General features: G+C 49.0%; 1 protein-coding gene and 1 non-coding gene across 3 annotated transcripts in view; both read right to left on the bottom strand.

The window, feature by feature from the left end:
- Positions 1-524: 524 nt before the first annotated feature.
- Positions 525-596, bottom strand: TRNAP-CGG. The gene has a single exon. It is a non-coding gene; the product is annotated as a tRNA-Pro (tRNA).
- Positions 597-3005: 2409 nt separating this feature from the next.
- RCSD1 (RCSD domain containing 1) overlaps positions 3006-20791 on the bottom strand; it is a 35120-nt gene continuing 17334 nt past the window's right edge. The window contains exons 2-7 of one of the 2 annotated variants that reach the window (XM_010567270.1): positions 12871-12978; positions 10254-10343; positions 8842-8913; positions 7303-7506; positions 5809-6460; positions 3006-4938 (exon numbers count right to left, since the gene is read on the bottom strand). In XM_010567270.1, the coding sequence (XP_010565572.1) occupies positions 5822-6460; positions 7303-7506; positions 8842-8913; positions 10254-10343; positions 12871-12978 (1113 nt within the window). In that variant the 3' untranslated portion in view covers positions 3006-4938; positions 5809-5821. The remainder of the gene's footprint in view (positions 4939-5808; positions 6461-7302; positions 7507-8841; positions 8914-10253; positions 10344-12870; positions 12979-20791) is intronic. The other variant, XM_010567271.1, reaches the window with a different exon arrangement.

Genomic DNA, 20791 nt, shown 5'->3' with positions numbered 1-20791 from the left:
CCTCACGCCCCGCTCGTTACCCAGCACCAGCGATGCGACTCAGTGTCCTCCGCTGCGCTCCTCCGGCAGACACCGGCGGCTCCCACACACCGCGAAGGGGCACGGAGAGGCCTTCCGATGAGACCCGTTCCTTTTCAGCGCCACGAATAAGCGGCAGTAACTCACGAGGAAGGGGTCATCCCTCCCGTCTTGCGCCCCCTCTCCGCCTCGCACTGGGCGCCGCTACCCCTCGGTAGCCCCCGGCCTTCCCCCTCACCTCTCCGCACTCCCCGCGAGAGGGGGCTTCGGGGCGGCTCCTCCCCCTCCCCGAGGGCCCACCTGTGTCCCCCACGGCCGCTCTGCCTCCGCAAACCATGGCCGTGCCGCCGGGGCATCCGCGGAGCCTGCCGCTCCCCCGGCACCGGCTCCTTTCCCCGAGCCCACCCTCCCGCCGCGGGCGGGCCCGAGGCGCCGAAGCACAAAAACGCGGCCGGGGGCACCGCGGCCGACAAAACAGGAGCTGCCGCCGCGCCCCCTTTTCCAGCGGGCTCGTCCGGGATTTGAACCCGGGACCTCTCGCACCCGAAGCGAGAATCATACCCCTAGACCAACGAGCCGCTCTCTCTTGCCTCCTCCCCAGCTCAGCACTTCACTTACTTCCCGCCTCCTCCCGCCCAGCGCCAGACATCCCCCTCCAGCGTCTTCGTGGGTCTGCCTCCCCCCCCCCCAGACTCCCAATGGTTCTGCCCACCGCTTCGGAAGACACCACTCCTCTCCCTAACTGCGGAGGCTGCTGCGATTTCCCCCTGCCCCCCCCCCCACCGGTAACCCGTGGCATCGCCCTTCCCCCGACCCTACGGCTCCGCTTGGTAGAGACGATTCCGAGTCCCCCGGGTGGGGGGCAGCGGCCCCCGCGGCGCTCCCCTGCGCAGATACCGCTCCTGCGCTCTTCCGAGGGGCGGAGGAACGACAACCCCCTCCACGCTTCGCGCTCGCACCAGACGCGCGTGGCGGGCAGGCACGGCCAGCGGTGCTCGAAGCCGAGCGAGCTCATTCACAGCGGATGGGAAGGGGGGAATGGGGCTCCCCCCACCCCCGAGCCGCTTTGGTTTATCCCGGCCCGCGCAGTGCCAAGCCATTAGGCGCTGCGCCCCCTCGAGGTGTGAGGGCGGGCGGCGGCGCGTGCCGCTCTCCTCAGTGGGGCGGGCAGGGCCTTCCAGCCCCCGCGCCCTCCTGCCCTGTGGGGTCGGGTAGGGGGGATACGCACGTAACTGCGTGCGCAGATGCGTGCGAATCCTCTCATGGCAGCCCCCCAGGCGGGTGAGGTGAGGGCCTGTGGGGGGCAGCTGGTGGTTCCGTTCCAGCAAGTGGCCACAGGAGTGGCCGTTGCGGCCTGCCAGAGGCTGCGAGGGAAATGGCTTAGTAAAGGGCCTGGGGCTTCTGGGAGAAGTGCCTCAGTGTTGGGAGTGTATTTCTCATGTGTTGGTGCCCAGAGGAGCCGGCGGCGTTCCCTTCGTTTTCTGTACCCACTCCCCACTGCTTCTTTGGCTCCCACTTGGTCCCTGATGTGCTGTATCTTGCCAACGCTTCCTGCCACCCTCAAGCTTCCCCCTCCTGTTTCCACACCTCTGTACCAGCCTCCCTTGCATCCCAGACCTTTCAAAAAACCCTATTCCTCCCATGAGTAATTGCCTTCAGTCTTCACCCATCCAACACTTTTCTTGTGGCTCACGCTACAGTTTAAACACAGACCAATCAAAAAATAACCATAAAACCAACAAGCTCCCAGCCAAACACAACTGCAACAGTCTCCTTGCTCTTCTGCTGCATTCCTTTCTCCACTATATCTTTATTCTTGCTCTGTTTTCCATCCTTCCCTTCCCCCTCCCCCAATTTAAAGGTCTTCTGGCCTATAACATTTGTGCTTTTACTTTTTTTTTGTCTTTCAGGCACCATCTACAGAGAGGAATTATATAAATTATATCAGATTTTTCTTGCTGAGGGCATTTTCCTGTTTGACCATCAGTGTTCTTAAACCTGACATTATACACTCCAGCCTCAGCAATCTGACAGATACATATGGGTCTGAATACGCGCCCTCACCCCATATGCCAAGCCAAGCTGTGGTCTGCATTTCAGTCAGAACTTTTTGACTCTGTACACCTTGTGGATACAAGACCACGCTGCCCAAGCCAACATTTCCCAATAGTATGGATGGGGCAGGGACACATGCCCACATGCATCCTCTGCTTTTGCAGTGTCACAATGCTAATGCTGGCCAAAGAATCTTTTCCAAAATTGCTCTCACTTGGCCTGCAGACAGGGCAAGGTTTGTGCAGCGCCCGAGTGAGCATTGCCCCAAGAATGATGTGTGGATGCCTTCAGCTGAGAAACAGGCATCTTTTTCCCTGCAACTTGTAAAGCCGTCAAGGACAAAGATGGTGATGCAACGTCTGGCACAGAAAGTGTCTAGACAGTTGATTGCCAGAAACTGGGAAATCTCACAGGAAGGATCACTGTGTGTCGCTTTGGTTTTTTTATGCTTCCCCTGAACAAGGATGCTGTTGGAGAAATGGCAGTAGGCTAGATGGCTTTGCTTTCTTCTGTTCCTAGATACCTGATACCTGCAGGGCTGGGGCAGGGCGCGTGGCAGCCTCCGGTGTCAACGCTTGCCCCAAAGAACACCTTCCTTTGTGGATTAAGCACATTGGTTATTGCTGTTCCGCCAAAGTAAAAAATACCACAAATTAAATTAAAATTGAATGTTAAACTGTTCCAATGGCAGTGGAAATCCCACCTCTATTTTGCCTGCTGCTACAAGCGCTCTCCATCCTTCCTCAGGCTCCTTCATCTCCCCAGGAAGAAACACAAGGATTTAGTTTTGGTTGGGTTTTATTCCACCATTTATTTCTTCTGTTTCTCCCTCGGATTTCCATTCCGTTGCTCGGGACACACATACTCATCCTCTAAACAGGCACACATATATCTATATATACAGTAAGGGACAATCACTCACATCCAGATGGGACACTCTGCTGAGAGAAGAAACAGGGTACAGCGAATGATTGCAGCCTGCCCTGGAATACAAGCTCTAACAAACAGATTAAAATGGATTCAAAGGCAACAATGCTCCACAACATGGCTCAAAAGGGTGTGGGGTTCATGTTTGTCAACAAGCCCGTGCTACATAGCAGGGTCAACACCGCTGGCTCTCAGCAAATGACACCTCAGTGCTCTCACCTGGGAAAAAGAAAGGCAGGGCTCAGAGCCACTTCTTTCCTCATGAATTTAGAGCTGGTGAACAGAAAGGGGATATCCTTCAAAACCATCAGGTTTGTAACACTGCTGTGTTGCAGAGCCCACTCAAGGACAGATGTGGGCTGTGTTGTGTAAAATCCTTGTGCTTGTCTAGAGAGACAGGGACAACCCAAGCCTCTGACTCTGCTCAGCTTAATGTTTACTAGGAGGAATTTTGTGATGGATGAACAGGAGCTGGCTGTTTCTGCCTTTGGTCTTGGTAGCTGCGTCTGTGTTGCTGGGTACTAGGTGGCTGGTGGCAGGTTCAAACACTGGCTCCTGACCACTCACACTGCCTAACAGCTAGTCAACAACTTGGCTCAGATTTTGACAAGTGTGGCTTGCTGTCTCCAGTGAGCCCAGACTTGTCCACAGCTCCACGTCACGCTGTAGACATGAGCCCCACGGCCTTGAGCCAGAGCAGCTTTTTATTCAGTATTGCAGATACAGCTTCAAGCACTACTGTCAGGAAAATGGTCGGGTGAGGGTCTGTTATCTATCTTTCCCCAAATAACTTATTTCTTATGGGTAACAAATACTCTCTGGATGTAAAAGCTTTTTTGGCTTAGCAACTGCTAGACCCATGACTTAACTAGTAACCCAAGAGTGAATGCAAATCTAGTACAACGCCTAAGTACTTACGAGGGACTGGCTATCTGACTTTCACCAACTCATATTCAGCCAGGCCATATGACTGGAAACTCAGCCATCTAAGACCTCTTCTTTGACCTACATAAAATCAGCTGTTTCCAGTAAGCCAGGATGCTTTCTATCATGAGTGGCACTTGGTGGCCACGCACTGAAAGTTTCAAAAGAGAATCAAGAGATTGGATAGGGTCTGGAAGTAAGAAAGACTGACAGACAGGCGGCCTTTCTAAATCTGGACTGCAGCCCAGAGCCGGATAAGAAAACTTGCTCTGTTGATTGACATAGCACATCTTTTCTGTGCATCAAATCTGTTGGTTGTTACTTTCCACCAGCACTAAATACACCCCAGAGTTGAAGCACACAGAAAAATTGCCTGCCATGGCTGGCTGTTTCACAGATCAGCTAGCCTGACCCCCACATCAAAGGGATTTTATGCTTTATGAACAATGTCCTAAGTTTTCCCCATGTTCAGGGTTCACATTGTCTGCCATACAGCACATATGGAGAAAACATACTTTTTCCGACTCTTAAAACATTATTTACTGAAATTTGAAAACCCAAAATATTTCAAAAGAAGCTACCAAAAGGCACCATAGATGTATGTATGTAACTGATGAACTTCATCTAAAACCAATGCAGGGGAGAAGAAAAAGACATTTTGGAGCAGGATGAAGGAGCAGGGGGACCAGGAGTGGTGGTGGCTGTCGGCTCTAGGACAGCAAGTATCAGGTCCCTCAGTCCCCAAATATCACCAAGTAATGTCAGCCAACACCTCAGTTTTGAACTCAGAAGTGGCTGCAAGCCAGTCTCTTGTTCCGACTGTCCCAAAAGTTGATGGTGCAAAGCGGAGAGCCAGTGAGCAGACACTCAGCTCCGGGATGAGTCTGGGCCTCAGGGGATATCTGTATGCTGCTCCTCTCCTGCCACTGAAGGTTTTCTAGTAGCTTCCACCTTGATTGGGTTGGATGCCTCTTATTCACATGTTAAGTCTCCTGTGCCCTGATTGGGTGTGTCCTTTTGAGAGGGGAAAAGAAAGGAAATTATGAAAAATAATCATGGGTCTAAGTAAATACAGTGCTGGGGGTCTGTGACCTGAGGGTACTTTGGTAGTTTCCATGCTAGGAGGCAAAGGCGAGCTGCAGCCTGAGCACCAGCCTGCTTCCTTCAGTTGCTCCTTGTCAAACCAAGGAGGCATTTGAAGAGGGGACAGGTGGTTGAGGTGGAATGAGATGTTTCCTCAGGCATCTGTGTCTACATTATAAGTGGTTAGAGAATATGTAAGAAGCTACATGGAACAAGCCCCGCTTTAGCCAGTGGAAATCCTCTTTTATTTCAAGTGGCAGAGGCCCATGTTTGCGTGCTTGCAGGGCTGATCATGAAACCAGTATGTGTGCAAACGCTATTTTTGCTGGCAAAGCTAACAAGCTAATCATGGAGAGAGAGAGAGAGAATATATATATATATATGCATGTATAGATACAATGTGTGCACACACATATATATACACAAATATGTATATGTAAGGAGGCATATTGAGATAGTATATACATGGTTACTGCTGGGGAAAAGTGCTTTTTACTGTAAGTACTTTCAAATTGCTTTCAGAAGAGCAATTGAGCAGGCTGCCTGGTGAGCAGAGCCTTCCCATTTTACTGAATCCAGAATCAGCTTTGCTTCTTCTCCATCCTCTCTCTCTATAACACCACCCAGCAGGGCTGGTTATTTTGAATAACCTGCCTTGCAGCCTCTGCAGGCCTGAGATTTCATACTTTTGAGGTGTCGGAGCAGCAAAAATGTTGGTGTGTTCTGTCACAGTTGCCATTTTCATTAATAAGCAAAACCCTCTGGTGTTTTAGGAGCCATCATCATGCTGACCCATCTTACCTGTGTGTCATGGTTACGCTGTGCCCTGGTCCTGTGTGGCTGATGTTGAAGGCTCACTGGCAGTCTCTAAGCCTACAGCGTCCTGCAGCGGTTCAGGTGCCAGCGATGCTTCTTTAGTGTCTGACGTTCTCCATGTGTCTGTGCTCTCACTGGGCTCCTTTGCTTCAGCTTCAGCTTCAGCTTCTTCCTTCTCCTTGTCCCCCTTTTCCTGTTCACAGGTGCTGCCTTGCTGCTCTTCTCCCTGGAGACCCTCACACACCTTCTCCTCCTTGTTTCCAGATGGAGGCTGGGGAGAGTTCTCCTCCCCTGGGGCACTACAACACACTTCCTCCTCCTTCGTATCCCCTGCATCACTCTTGCAAGGAGTCATTTCCTCTGCCTGTTTTTCCCCTTTTTCTTCATCTGATCTGCTGGATCCTCTCCTTGATGGGGGCTTCTCATCAGACCCTGTCTGTTTCTTTTGCTCTTTGCTCCCTGTTTCTGCCTCCTCTGTCTTGGCCTTGGGCCCAAATACCTCATCCCCATCTTCCTTGGCACCATTTTCTGGAGAGGAGATGTTGACCCCTAAATCTTCGCCGTCTCCATACTCGGACAGAGATCTTCGGAACCTCCTGGAGGGAGGCCTGCGCTTTATCGATCCCCGCGTCCGCACCTTGGAGGCAGGAAAAGCAGACATTGAAGCAGACAAAGAGAGTGGTACTGCAAAGCAGGAAAGCACAACAGAGGAAAATACCATGGGAAACTTGATTGCTATGCTGGTGGCCTCACTTTTCCTGCTCTGCTACTGAGAGGTAGGGAGACGAGGGCTCCTATCCCTGAGAGACTACTTTACAGGACAAGCAGCTCCCTAATATATGCCTCCTTTCCTTCTGTACAGCTGGTGCTAGAGATTGCTGCCCCAATATAAACTCTTGTCCAAGTTAGACCCTAAACCCAAGGACGCTGCATTTATTATGCAGATGCTGCTGACTTTTTGGATGTCTCAGTCTTTTCTATTCTTGGCAGTTTGGTGGTTGAGGAAGGAGTTTGCACTCCAGCTGATGATGGTGAATGCAGGTTACAGCTCCCCATTTAAGTGCTGTGTACTCTGTGGGACACCTGGCAAACCGTCGTGCTCCACGTGGCTCCCTAAACTGCACCTCAGCCACCTTTGACATTTGCTGGCATGTGGCACCACCTCCTCAGAGTGCTCCCTGCCCAGGAACCAGCCACCCTGTTCCTGCTGAGCGGAAATCACTGGGTCCTGCCACTTCACCCCTTCCCTTTACCCATTTGGTCAGGAAGGCTGCTGGAGCTACTGGACCATGAAGCCCCATGTGCAGCTGGGCAGAGAGGAAACTCTACAGAGCTACACAGTTTCAAACCCGGCATATAGATCTCCCTTGCCTACAAATGCACACTGTTATGGCAGGACTGAGGGCTACGGCCTCCTCTTCCTCTTCATCCCCAAACCATAAGCAAGCCTTATCCTGCTGTGATGGAGAATCAGCCTACCTTGTTATAGAATTGCAGCTGAGTGCCTTCCGGGGGTTGATCAAAGCTGACGGGCGTCTCATTCCCTTCACTGGGCTGGGACTGAATCCCTGGGCTGCTGGGCGTTGAGGGAGGGGTGCTGAACGGAGAAACCAGGGCTTTCAGACCAGGGCTTTTGGGAGATGCTCCCGGCAGCAAAGCAGCTGGAGCAAAAGCTAGATTGGCCTGCAAAGAAAAATCCCCGTCACGGGCGTGCATGACACTGTCATGTACTACATGCGGTAACCACAAGGAGGAACCCTTGCTCTTGCCACGGGAGCTGCCCCATCTCTCAGCTGTCACAACCCACATACCTTCTGGTTATGGGTCTCTGCTGGTGACACTGTCAACAAACAAGTCCGGGCAGAGAAGTTATGACTGGACATTTGCCCTTCCCCAGCAGCTGGATCTCAGGATGTGTCCGTTTGTCATCCTGAGGCCTTTGGGGATTTTCCAGTGACCCTGCCAAGCCAGCACAGTCTACAGTGGCTGAGCCGGGAGAAAGTCTGAGCAAGCAGCCAGCAATCACTTCAAGATTTAAACCAACCCTGCGTGTGCCCAAGCAGACCTCGCATTTTCAAGCTGCAGATCTTCTGAATGATCTGCGCAGTCATGAGGAGCGAGAAGACTATGGAAAGAAGCAATTCGTGATTAACCGTGGCAAAATGCTTCCTGCTGGCCTGTCACTAAGAAGATCTCCTAGGCAAATGTCCTTGGGTGCATTAAGAGGGACAGTGCTATGAATAGGCTGATGTTGTGCCAGGGTGGCCAGGAGGCACTGTGCTCGGGAGCTGCACGTGCTGCCAGGAGAGGCGGCTGGCAGCAGCAGGGCACTACGTCCACGGGCTTTCGAGTGCTGAGCTGCCCTCAGCGGCATGGACCAGGCACGGCCGGGAGATACAGAAAGGGCAAGAAGCACTGGGTGTGTTTGTGCGTAACTGGGGGAATCGAGGCGAGGAAAGCGCAGAGCTTCTAGGCACGCGCTGGGGAGAGCCAGAGCCCGGAGTGCCCTTCCCACTGCCAGGATTTTAGCTGCCTGCACTCAAGGCCTGCTCCCCAATAGGGTGCAGGTGGCTCAGTTTGATTTAGACTGCTGCAAAGAAATTGCTGAAAGAAGCCTTAGCCAGGCTTTCCCTCACTTTCTCTCGCGAGCTGTATTTAAACTGAGGGTCCAGCCCCTGCTCCTTACCTGAGCTGTGCTGCTGCCATGCCTGTGCCCAGGCATGTACCCCGCAGATCCCAATGATGTTGGCCCATGCACTGACCTGCCTATGGACGTGCCTGAGGATCACTGGACTGTTTCTAACACTGGTTACCATCGCCAGACCTGCTCTGCCTTCCTTGTTTGTGTATTGTGGGACTGGGCCTTCATCAGTGAGGCCACTGCCCTGCTTACCTATCTGTCACCCTTGGCTCCTGGATCCCCTTCCCCTGTGGCTGCTCCATAAGGGAAGTAGCTATGACAAATGCCAATCAGTTTTAATTTGCTGAGGGAGCCATGTGGGCTCTTCCAAGACCTACCTGCAGCTTTTCAATCATGGGGGAGCTTTTCACCTTGACCTTAGGAATGGGGCAAGCATTTGGAGACCGCTTCTGCAAAACAAAATGAAACATGAAAAAGTCACAGTAAAGTAGGTGAAAAAGAGGAAATACAATGAAGGGAGAAAACCTGGAAGAGATAAGCAGAAAGTGCTAGTAGGGGAGCAAATGAAGCCTCATATAGCACCTTCACACAAAAGCTTGCTTGCTTCTTTCCTGACCCTGCTCCCCTTTTATTATCTAGCCATCCCAGGGCTCTACATATATGTATCCTTCCTCTGGGAGAAAAGGTGATTGTTTGCTTTCTGGCTGAAGTATGTGAGTTAGGTGATGTGTAATGGCTCTGCTGCTACATGGCCTTCACTAAGGTATCTAACCTATGACAGTTTCCCCTAGTATTATTTCAGGACAAGACAGATTAGAATTCTACCTCTTAAAGGGTACAAGCCTTAATGTTGGTAAACATTATGAACTTTTTGTGACAGGAAAGACTTTCTGCCAGCACTTGACTAACAGAGTTAAAGGGTATCCAATTAGTATGCGCAGGAAAGGCCTAAGTGGCTGGAAAGGTAGAGCTATGAAAGCCTGAAAACAGTTTGAGAAAGGGAGAGCATTGCTTTGAGAAGGGGCATATTGCTTTTTTCAGGTCCAAAGGAAAAGGAAGGAATCTAAGATTTTAAAGCTTGTGCTGCTTTGGCATGGAGGCAACAAGAGCTTGTTGCTGTCAGAAAAGAAGGATGAAGAACCACCCCCTTGTTAAGGGCAGGTGACAACGTGAAATTTGGTGGGTAGACCTCATACCCTGAAATACAGGACAGAAGTGACTGGAAAGGGCCTGAGCACTTTAGTGACTAGCAGCCAGCTTACTGGGACCTGCTCATTCAAAGGTGTATGGAGGACACCTCAAGACAATATTCTGCGGGCATTGCTGACAAAACCCCTCTTCACTCTGGATTAATTATTCCCTTTTTCTGAAGACGGAAAAATCTCAAGAGCAGAACTATTACGCCATTATACTCAAACCTCTAGAGTTCATCTGAAGGCAACAAACAGCATGGATGCTCCCTGTGCTAAGCGCTGTTCAAATCTGATAAATGCCAACAGTTCCTGCTTTAAAATGCTTGAAAGGTGGTAACTGGGTGGATCTGTCAGTGCTCTAAAGGTAAAAACAAAAGCGGTAGAAATGGGATGTGTATCCATGCTACAGGAGTGGGAAACAGCGTGGAGCTGACCCTGAGTCAGTACATGTGTGTGAGCAGGGGAAGGTTTGATGCTGCATGATTGATGTCTTTTGCTGCACAGTCTGACCTCTCTGCTACCTCCAGGCTTGTGTCTCAGGAGAGAAAAGGTTGCAGAGAGGAGAGAGCTTGTCCCCCTATTAAATTGATACTCACTTGCTCATCATTGTCACTTGTCTCAGTTTTGTGGGGATACAATGGAAGAGAGCATGGTGGTTTCCTCCGAGCTGGCTTATGTGGTGGTACCTAAGAGAAGAAAACAACCAACTCAGCAGCAGGGAAATGAGGTTTTTTTTTAAAAGGAAGTGAAATTCAAGCACCAAGGGGCATGCTCTGTAAGTGACCTGTTTGGATGGCAGGGCTCAGCTTGCCTAAAGGAGTCATCCAAAGGTAGTACAAGATATTAGCATATGGCATGTGGCAGCATGCTTGGTGTGCTTGTAGCATCTCGAGCCCAATCTTAGTGCTGGAAAAGTAGTCTATATCTCTTTCCACAGCATGAACCATGACACTTCAGGCTTTGTGCAAAGGACACTGTTCTAAGCTGTGGAGGGTAGAGAAGCCTTCCCAGAAGCTTCATCTTCAAAGCATCCTACTGAAAACCCCCTCACACTGGAATAGCTTGTTATTGTTCTCTGTCCTGTCTTACTACCAGGATTTCCTTTTAATAAGTCTCAGCTGCCTACCTGGTTCATGATTTTCCTATTTTGCATCTGATATATTTTAGGGGCAAAAAGGGGAATTCTGACTTTTTCAACAAGCTGTACACCCCCATTCGTTTCTCTCTAGTGAAGAAGAGCAGCTTGCAGAGACAAGTCCTCAGCTGTAACCTTTAATTTGACTAAGAAACAGATTCTCCAAGGGAGAAGGAACAAGGCAACTTAACAGCAGGGACACCAGTTCCTTTTGAATGTCCTTGGACTCTCAGAGGTACAAGAGTGCTCACTAGGAAAGAAGAGGTGCATAGCACAGCACCTATGGAGTTACTTCTTCATAACTATTGCTCTGGTCTTGAAGCCAAGCTGCCTTTATTTTCATGCCAGGTTTGTAGTCTCCTGCCAAGCTGTTAACACACTTTTTATAGGTTAACAGACAAAATAGAGAATACTGTGGATCTTGGATAATATCCACAATGTAATATTTGGATAATTTTGTTACCTTCTAAATGGCAGGCATGTGAAAAGTTGGACTATGGCATCTTTGCCCTCTGTAGAGTTGGCTGTCTTGGAGGACCTGTAGACTTGACGACACTTAACTTCTGGAGGTGCTGTACCCAGCAATGGCAATGCTGCCTCTCTAAGCAGCCAAGGGCAGCCTTGCCCTTATCCTTATGTCATTCTAGGAAGCAATAATACCATGTCTTACTGAAACCCCACCATTTTGCAACCATGAAATGCAGCACTGTGCCACAGTGAATGTATCAGAGGTTCCCTGGTTGATAGGTTCCCCTTTGCTGGTATGGGTCAAGCAAGGGTTAAAGACTATCCACTCAGCCATTAATCTGAAGCCAGCTTGAGAAAGCTGGTGGGGAAGTGACAGATGGCTTGGAGAGAAAAGACAGGAAACTTTGTCCTCCTCTGTCTCTGGAGAAAATGAGTTTCCCCCCACTGTGAGGCCCCTCCACACCGCCTTGGCTTGGGAGCAGCAGAGGTCTGCAGATAACACAAGAGAGGTCTGGGAACTTGCTGCTTTCTGAAGGGTGAGGGACTTAGTGCAGTTAAATCCCATACCTTAAAAAGAGGAAATGACTGTAATGGAATGGATGGAGTGGTGCGCTGGTGACTAGAGAGAAAAAAAAAGAGTGCTTGGGAAGAGATTGGCTATTCCCATCCTGGGGTCTGGCTATGGGAGTGCTAACCTCTGGTAGATGGTGGCATGCCAGCACTGCAGGACAGAGGTCACCATTGCATCCAGCCAAAGACCGGAGGGGTGACAGGGAGGATCCCCTTAGGCCCAGCCTGGGACATGCTGAAATCAACTGAGCAGCAGAAGGAAGCAGTTCAGTTTTAAAGGGGCACCTACTGAATGAAGTAAACGGTAAACATTTATGCTTCTAAAAAAGTGCATAATGATACAGGAGGCTCTCCTAAAATGTCAGCCTCCATCCATAAACACTCTGACTTTCCTTTCTTTCTAAGAGAGGTATTCTAGTGTTCTGCTTATCTGGTGAAAGACAGCTTGTAAGGTAGTGCTTGGCATAGTGGGCTTTCAATAAAATAAATTTCAGCATGACAGAGGTAGGCACAGAGTCTGAAAAGTCATTGGGAAGAGGTAATGAGGGCAAGTAAAGAGACAGCTTTGACTCATACAGAAGGGATTACCTGGAGGAAACCTCCTTCTGTGAACAAGGTGCTGGTGACCTGCCACTGGCTTCTACACTGCGTAATCTGTTGTTTGCTTTCTTTTTCCATGGCTCATTGTTAGCTATTTCATTATTCATTGTTGCCCTCTGCCCACAAAAGCCAGCCCAGAGAGCACATGCATTGCTGTCTGCTGCTGTTAGTATGTGTATGTACCCTACCGAGCTTTCCAGTGTCTCAGTTACAGTGTCTAGTTGTCCTGAGGTATGGCTCTACCAAAATACTTGTCCACAAGTTAGCAATGCATGGAAGATACTGTCATAGCTTGCATTGCACTAGGAGGCAAATCCTTTGTGAAGATTCAAAATCAAAGCAGATTCACGCTCAAATCACTGATGCTCTAACTCCTACAGGCAGAGGTGAATGCCTCAATTCCCAGTCTATTACCTGCTGGTGGCTGCAGTGCTCCTTACCTCTTTTCCAGTGATATTGGCTGCTTGCTCTTTGAATTTCCCTGCTAGCTGAGCCACTGAGGGTGATGCCGACTTGTCCACCTCTGAGTTGGTCTCTGCTGGCCTGTTCTGACAAATTGGGAACAACAAGTTATGAGCAAAGGCTGGGAAAAGCAAGCAGGCTAGAGAGAAGCCTGTGTATGTGTTACAAAGTTCAAGAGTAAGCAAGGACTTAAAGCAGAGTTTCTCACATCTGGCATCAATCATTCAGTCTGAGAGCAAGAGGTTTGGGAAGACAGGACCTAGCAGCATTTTCAAATATCCCAGAAAAACAGTAATTCATGCAGAGCCTTTCAGCTCTAGTTGAAGAGCCTACACTCAGTATTTTTCACTGGAAGCAAACTAAGTATTTCAAGCCAAGTGTCTGTTCCCCATCTCTTCCTTGCAGTGAGCAGATGGAGTAGGGCAGTAAAGGATGTTCCCATCCACCTTCTCAGCCCTCCCATCCCTTTTTTACTGCCCTGGTCAATGGTGCCCTTCCTTTTCCAGTGGTTCTGCTGTGAGAAGCCATTCCCTGTCCTCGAAGCAAGCCAGCATCTGCTTGGGGATGTCCCTGTGCTGTTCTACTTTTTTGGCAGTGAAATACTCAAGGTGGGTGGCGGGGAGGGAAGGAAATACCAGGGCTGAGAGCAACTTCCCCTCCCCTGGGTCAACAACAGGCTGAGAAGTGGGAGGCTTGTTGGAGACTGGATGGTGCAGCTCTTCCCACAGCACACAGCTCTGGTGTCATCCCACATGAACCTTGTTTTCTTTGCTATGTGTGTATCAAGCAATATGAGTAGAAAGCCTTGAAATCAAAGTTGATGAAATGAAACCTTGTTCTTCATCTCTAGTATCTGATGCCAGGGAAAACTGAACCAGAGGAACTGAGAACAACTAACCAACAATCCTTGTTTTGTTAGAGGCGGACACCTCAAAACAACAAACCAGGCTACAAACCATCAGCAAGGAACCTCATACCTCTGCTCCCTGTACCACCACCATGAACACATGACCTGCACCACACTTCTCACCCCTCTGCCTCAATACCCTTCTGCTTTTCAGTCAGAAAATTTCCCCAAAGGCCATTGCTGGAGGATTACATTTCTGTTTCTTCAGAGGCTCGAGCAGAGCTCTTTCCTCTCCCTTTACACCCCTTTGCCTGGGAAGGACCTGCTGCCTCATTAAGACAACCACTCCTTCAGCATCACTGGAGGTGAAAGGCCCTCAAAACACCCATCTGGCTCACACATGGACCATTTCCTTTGGGTGACCACACTACAGGGGCTGGAGAAATAGCTGTGGAAACTTGAAATCATATTAAAGAAGGAATTTCTTCAGATTCCTAGTTTCTAGATTAAAAGCAAATTCAGGAGGTTACGTTAAGGATCATCTCATGATCCGCAGCTTGGAGCACTCTCTAGTCTGAAATACCTGGTAGAGAGCAGCATGGCTAAGGCCTGTTTGCATTGTGGAAAAGGGGCTTTCCCTTTCTCAGAGACCTGTAAATAAATGCTCCCAATAAATGCTATCTTCTTTCTCCCAGGCCCACAAGCCCCAGTAGATGTCTGTCATTTCTCGTTTCCAGGATCCTAACTGCATCTCCCCTGTTAAACTTCCCATACACTTTGGACCAGCTTTCCTGCATCCAGCCGCAAAAGCCGTATCAAGCTGTCTCCTCTCAGTGAACTTCTAGCACCTTCTCCCCATCTTTTCAGGCTTCATTAGAGTAATTACAGGCAGGAGAAGTGGCAGATAAGGGGAACGGAAGAAACAGTGAGGTAAGCAGACTTCAGGGCAACCTGCTGCACACGAAAAATAATGGCTGGGCTAAGTGGGGAGGGAAAGTTGTTCCCAGATGCAGGCTGGTTCCCTGCCATGAAGGGAAGGCAGGCTGGAAAGAGGAGGGAGCAGAGAATGAACCTGGGGAAGGCAGGATAGATCAGGAGGTTTGGCTCAGCATACCAGCTCCCAGGATACCTGGGTATGGCAGAACAGACACCTGAACTGAGGACTCAGTTGAGGCTGAGGAGCTGCAGCTGCTCAGTGTCTGTGGTGGAAGGGTTGCCTCCCTCATAGTCCCTTTTTCTCCAAGAGCTTCTTTCACAGCCTTTCACCTTTACCCAGAAAAGACACTGCACTTCCTCTTGGCCTCTTTGACCTCTTGGTTTTTGGGGTGGTTGTGTTTTTTCTTTCCCTTTTTTTTTTTTTTAAATTTTTGAGTTACAACCTGAAAACACAGCTCCCTTTCTTTGGATTTGATCAAAGCTGTGAGGCTGGAATGATTCCATGCATTTCTTGTTTTGCTGGTAGAAGGCATTGATTGCAACACGGCTCTTGCCGGCCTGAAGCTCTCTGGCCAGGGCGCAGGAAGCACTGAACATGCCATTCTAAGATTAGCACAAGTAGCCCACGGGCTGTGTCCTCCCGAAACTGCCAGCTGCAGACTCTCCGATTACGCTACGCGTTTTGCGACAGGAAAAGTCCTTTCTCAGACCCTTTCTGGCAATTACACTGCTGTCCTGTATCCAGCTTTTTCTACAGCTTCTTTTTTTCTTTTTCCCCAGCTGGTGTGCCAGGCTTTATGTCTTCTAGTCAAGGAAAAGCACTGTACCAGAGCACTTGGATGCAAAAAGTCCCTTCCTTGCACTGCCAGGAGAACAACACCCCCCTGACTTCCAGAGTCTGGACTGGCAGTCTCCCTCCCACTGGGAGGAAGGTAGGGAGCCTCACTTTCTCACTCTCACGGCAAAGCATGTACCAGCCCTCAGCCTCTTCCACGACTAAGACACGCGTCTGCTCCTCTCACCCAAGAGCTCAGTGCCGGCTGTCTCCTGCCCCGCAATATTCATGGAACCTTTCCCATTCATGGTCATTTTTCCTGTCTCAGTGACATAGCCCACCACTTTTATGAATGATGAAGAGGAGCAGCTCTGCTCTTTTTTGGCAAAAAATGTGAAATTACTCAGATGTTAATTTTGTGGTCTTTGCAGCCAGCTGCTGATTCTTTTCCTTTTCAGAAGAGAAGCATGGTCAGACTGCATGGACTAAAACTAGCAAGTTAAGGTAAAAGACTTACTCCATCAGTAATTTGGTGACTGCTACTCTGAGGTCTTTTACTGTTCCCTAAAAATAAGTGACTAAGCATTAGAAAAATCTCAGACAGAGTGGCAAAACAGGAATTGAATTATACCATCAATGTAAGCATGGTCCTGTCTGCCAGAGAGGAAGTGCAACTAGCAAGTTCTCTGTAAGGGGTTTCACTTTCCTCTTCCAAACAACTTCATAAAATTGAGTAAATTTGAAAATAATTTTCAACCCCATCTTTCTTCATCTGCTTTTAAAACTGAACCTGGTCCCTTTGGTAGCACTGGATAAGAACAATCCCAACTTCACCGGGAATTTAATGTGCCAGAAAATGCGAGGGGTAGTAAGGCTGCCTGATGTGGGAGTAATAACATCTTACAGAGGGAGCCTCTCAGGACAGCAGTGTCCCGACCTGGCTCAGTGACATTTGCCAATTCTCCTGCTAGAGCCCATGGACCCACCATGGGCACCAGGTGAGACAAGGTGCATATTAAAGGCCCACAGAAAAGAAGTCAAGAGATTGAAGAGTTTCTCTGTGCATCCCATTTGGGTACTCACAAAAAGCTTTTGTTAAAGATCATGTATTTAAGCTACAGGTGGGGAGTGTCACTGCAGACAAGTTTCTTATGAAATCAAAATTGCAAAGACTCCTGGGGAAAAATGGAAAGCCAGAGGTAGCTTTGGGAATGAATTTTAATGTCATGCTGGGACTGGTGCAAAACTAGCTACAACAGCTCTCAGCTAGCAGCTTTGGTCATGACCCACCCCCTTGCAATTGAAAGCTATCATGACTCCATCTCACAGGATTGGTATCCCATGAGTTTTGTCACTGCCCATAATATGGTACTGGAAATGCTAGTCTGAAAGGGTACCAGTGGGAGTCAGAAGCAGATACTGAAGGAGAAGTTCAGGTTTGGATTTGTGCAGCTGGTTTGGCTGATGAAAAGAGCAAAGGTCTATTAGCTGCCATACAGTGGAGTGTTTTGGCTTAAGCAGCACTTAAATACCAGCTGAATAACAGCAGAGATCTGTACTGCTCTAGCCTCCTTCTCTCCCCTATGAAACCTCTGACTTGTCTGCTTTTGCAGGTAGGGTATTTTGGGCAGATGAAGCACCTGTTATCTGAGATGCAAGCCCTCCACAGCACCTTGCAAGGCTGGAGTATTCAGCGGCTCTGAAATCAGTGACGGTTACACAATTTTTGGTACTGGTCCTGTGCACTTTCCACCCCCATTCTCATGCTGGTGGTTTTGAGGCGAGTCCCTGACTTCCACATCCCTCCCTTGCTTCTAAAGAGCTTTGCAGGAACAATTCCCTGCAGCCCCTTTTCATACCAGTGCATGATGCCAGCCGCCTTCCCATACCCTGCACTCACACAAGCTCTGCAAAGCTCCGTCGTGACCCTCACAGGGCTTTTTGTTGCTGCACATACAATCTACCTCAGCAAAAGCAAATATGGCAAAATAATGACAAATATAGTGTGTCAGAGGCAGACACAATAAGGCATATGAGGGTCAGGGCTAGTGTCTTGATTATGCAAACAGGATCCAGAAATAGTGATCCTCAGCACCCAGCTCTGAACACTGGAGCAGCTGTCAGTATGCTATATGAAAACAAGAGAGGGTCTCTGCTTTTGGGGTGCAGTTTCATAAGGTCCTGGTTTTGGCAGAAAGACAGCTTATGTTTCCAACTGCTCATTCTCTCTTGACCTTTCCTTTCCCCCTTCCCCCCTCCCTCGCACCAGTGTGAGTTTGTGGGGCTGGGCTGTAAACTAGATCACTGAAATGATCTGGGCTAAAAATATGTCCCTTAACTCTTTACAAGGTTATTTTTAACCCAGATCATTTCAGCAATCAAGTTCGCAGCACAGCCGGACAAGCGCTTGCACTGCCGTAGCAGGAGGGGATGGAGGGGTGGCAGGAGCAGACTGCGGCACAGGGGTGAGGACTTCCCTTCAACTGCTCTGGCCAGAGGCTGAGGAAATTGCGTCCTTATGTGTCCTCCCATTCAGAGGGCTGATATGACAGAAAAATCATATTTTTGCATGCCTGCTGGTAAAGGCTCTTCTGGTCTGTGGCACTGGTATTTCACCTTACAATCTGTTGCCTCCCACCTGAGACACAGCCGAGTGCAGGCTGTGAACCCCAGGAGTGCCTGCAAGCTATCACAGGGAGCACCATACTGGCAGCCAAGTGATTCGGAAGAAGTTTCCCTTAAGCATCCACCAAAGCCCCACAAATACCATGTCAGACATCTCCAGAAGCCCCACTTCAAATAGCAGCAGCTACATGGGTGGCTGGGGAGTGGGTTTTGCTTGCTGCACGGCAGAGGCAAAGCTCTACATCTGTAGGACCTGCTCAGCTAAGGAAGGGATGGGAGACACATCTGTGGGGAGGAAACTACTTAAGTCTAAATAAACCATCATCACACTCTGCCTGGAGGCCAGCAAGAAATTCTGGGAAACAGTGCTGTGATTTCCTTTGAAATTAAAGCATCAACCCTCATCAAGGCACTGGATTTCAGGAGGGAACGGACCCTCTTGCAGAACCCCTCTTCCCTGCCTGGCTCAGTCCTCTGAAGGCAAATGACATGGTCTCTGTGCAAAGCCTTCCCAGACGTGACACCTACCCTTCTTGTTTTTCAGTAAGGTAGCTGCAGGATTTGAGGAGCCAGATGATCACAGGTCTTGTCGCATGGGAAAGATTATACCACGTACACTGGGGTAACTCTCTCAGCTTGTGCAGGGAGCAGTACAGCCTTAATCTGATAGGGGTGCCTGTTTTTCAGCATAACTGAACTAATTCGCAATCAGCTTAGCTGAAAAGAGCCATTCTCAAACTTCTCAAGTACCTGTTTCTGACACAGAAAGCAGCATTTTGGGAATGAGATGTTAAACTGTAGCGGGGGATGTACCCTCTTTGCAGGGTTCCCCGGGGGCTGAAGTGGGGTGAGTATCTCCTACCCTTGTGCTGAGGTTGTGTAGCCTTTCTCCTGAAAAGACTCGCCTGCAGAGACAGGGTTTGATGAACTGGAGATGTCCTACTCGCTTGCAGTTCAAGTAAGCGAGAAGTGATGACAGTACTAGCTCCTCCCATACTGTCCCACTGATTTGGGGTGACCATTTCCATAGGCAAGAGCTAATCCCTTCTCCTTGGCCCATCTTCTATTGGACTGCTGAGGCCAGCTGGAAGCAAAAGGCCGCTGAATATTCACATGGTACATCATCTAAGGTACAGTTCCTGTCTATCTGGAGAGAACATGAATTTACACTCTGAAGAATGCATCATGAATGCGTCTCATTACTAGCCAAACACACTTGCGTGTCAGACCAGTCCTACCTTTTTAAAGGCCACAATAATATTCAGTAACAACGGAAAACATAATAGTAATGTGTCTGTATGAATTGAAGTAATAAAATCTTTCCTTCAGTTAGGAGTAGCTTTAGTACCTGTTCTAAAGGCAAGTGTCCAAAGAGGCCAATCCACCAAACTATCCTTTTCTACCCCTAGGTTCATTTATTGTTCAAGCAAGATAATCTAAAGAAACCTGGAATGGGTCTCTGGGTATGGTCTTAGCCTTAAAGCAGAGAACAGCACAGAACAGACAAGTTTAGTTTCACCTGGGCGAATCTGCCACTCTTTTTGTCTTGTTCAATGGCAGGGAATAGGTAACTGAATTTTCGTTTTCAACCTCTTCAGGCACCAGTTATTTTGGCTCTTGCGTTTTATGAGTGCAGATAAGATTAGATGGGCAGCTCATAAGGAACTCCTCTCAAAATGAACTAAAAAAAGCTCAAGAATAGTTTTTAATTAGGATTGGACCCAAGGTATCGATGGAAAAATCTCTCTAATATGTAGTTTGTAGTTTCATTCAAAGCCATCTCTCTGCATCTGTCATTTAGATGAATGCCGGTTTGCACCCTCCTGCCAACATAGCCTGAACTGATTCGTTCATCTGTGTCCATCTGAGTACGTCAGTGGCATCAGGATCGTATTGAAAGGGGAACATTGTTCGGACTGCAAAGGGAGAAGTAAGTTAGCAGGGTAGGTTGAAAACAGAAACTCTCCCAAAGGAGCAAACTGAAAGGCAAGAGGGTGGGAAAATACCTGAATCACAGCGTGAGGAACTGGGCAGCAAAAATCAGGAGAGGCTGCTACCCACAATCTGAGCCTGCTCATTTTCCTCGTGATCCACGAAAGCATCAACACAGGCTGAGCACAGATTGCGCAGGAAGTGGGTGGGCTCCCGCTCGCCTTGGCCCATCTTTTACATCCCTAGAAGGAAATCTCACGATGCTTGTTCCGACTGGAGCTCAGCAGCACACTGGGCCCCTGGCTCAAGAAGCAACACATCCCAAGATGTAAGCCCTGAATAAACAAACCTCTTCTTGCTACACTGACCCCTCTCTGTCCCAGCGAAGCATCCTTCTTCCCATCTCTCTCTTTACCCTTCACAAATCATTCTCATTGGAGACCTTCCAGCTCTCTGTTTCAGGAGGGATTTATGTGGTTTATTTATGCACTTGGCGTCTTATCTGGCAATGAAGCTGCTCCTTGTCTGGTTGTGGTAAATTTTAATTATTGGCAGAAGCCCCAGCTAGAAGTGGCTGCAGCTGTGGCTCTGTGATACGTTATAGCCAGTCCTGTCCATCATTGTGTCAGCGTAGCCCGTAACACCCTGGGATGCAAGGCCAAGGCTCCTACCTATATTTCCTAGCATTCACAATAGAACAGGAGTGATGATTACTGTGCTGTGCTCCACCTGAGCAAAAGCTATCGTGTAAGCCACTTCTGTACCTTCTTCTGGTGGGGCTAGG

The sequence above is a fragment of the Haliaeetus leucocephalus genome, unplaced genomic scaffold (genome assembly GCF_000737465.1).
Source record: "Haliaeetus leucocephalus isolate CR32 unplaced genomic scaffold, Haliaeetus_leucocephalus-4.0 Scaffold228, whole genome shotgun sequence".
Lineage (NCBI taxonomy): Eukaryota > Metazoa > Chordata > Aves > Accipitriformes > Accipitridae > Haliaeetus > Haliaeetus leucocephalus.
Note: the sequence above shows the minus strand (reverse complement) of the source record. Positions and strands in the feature narration are given on the sequence as shown.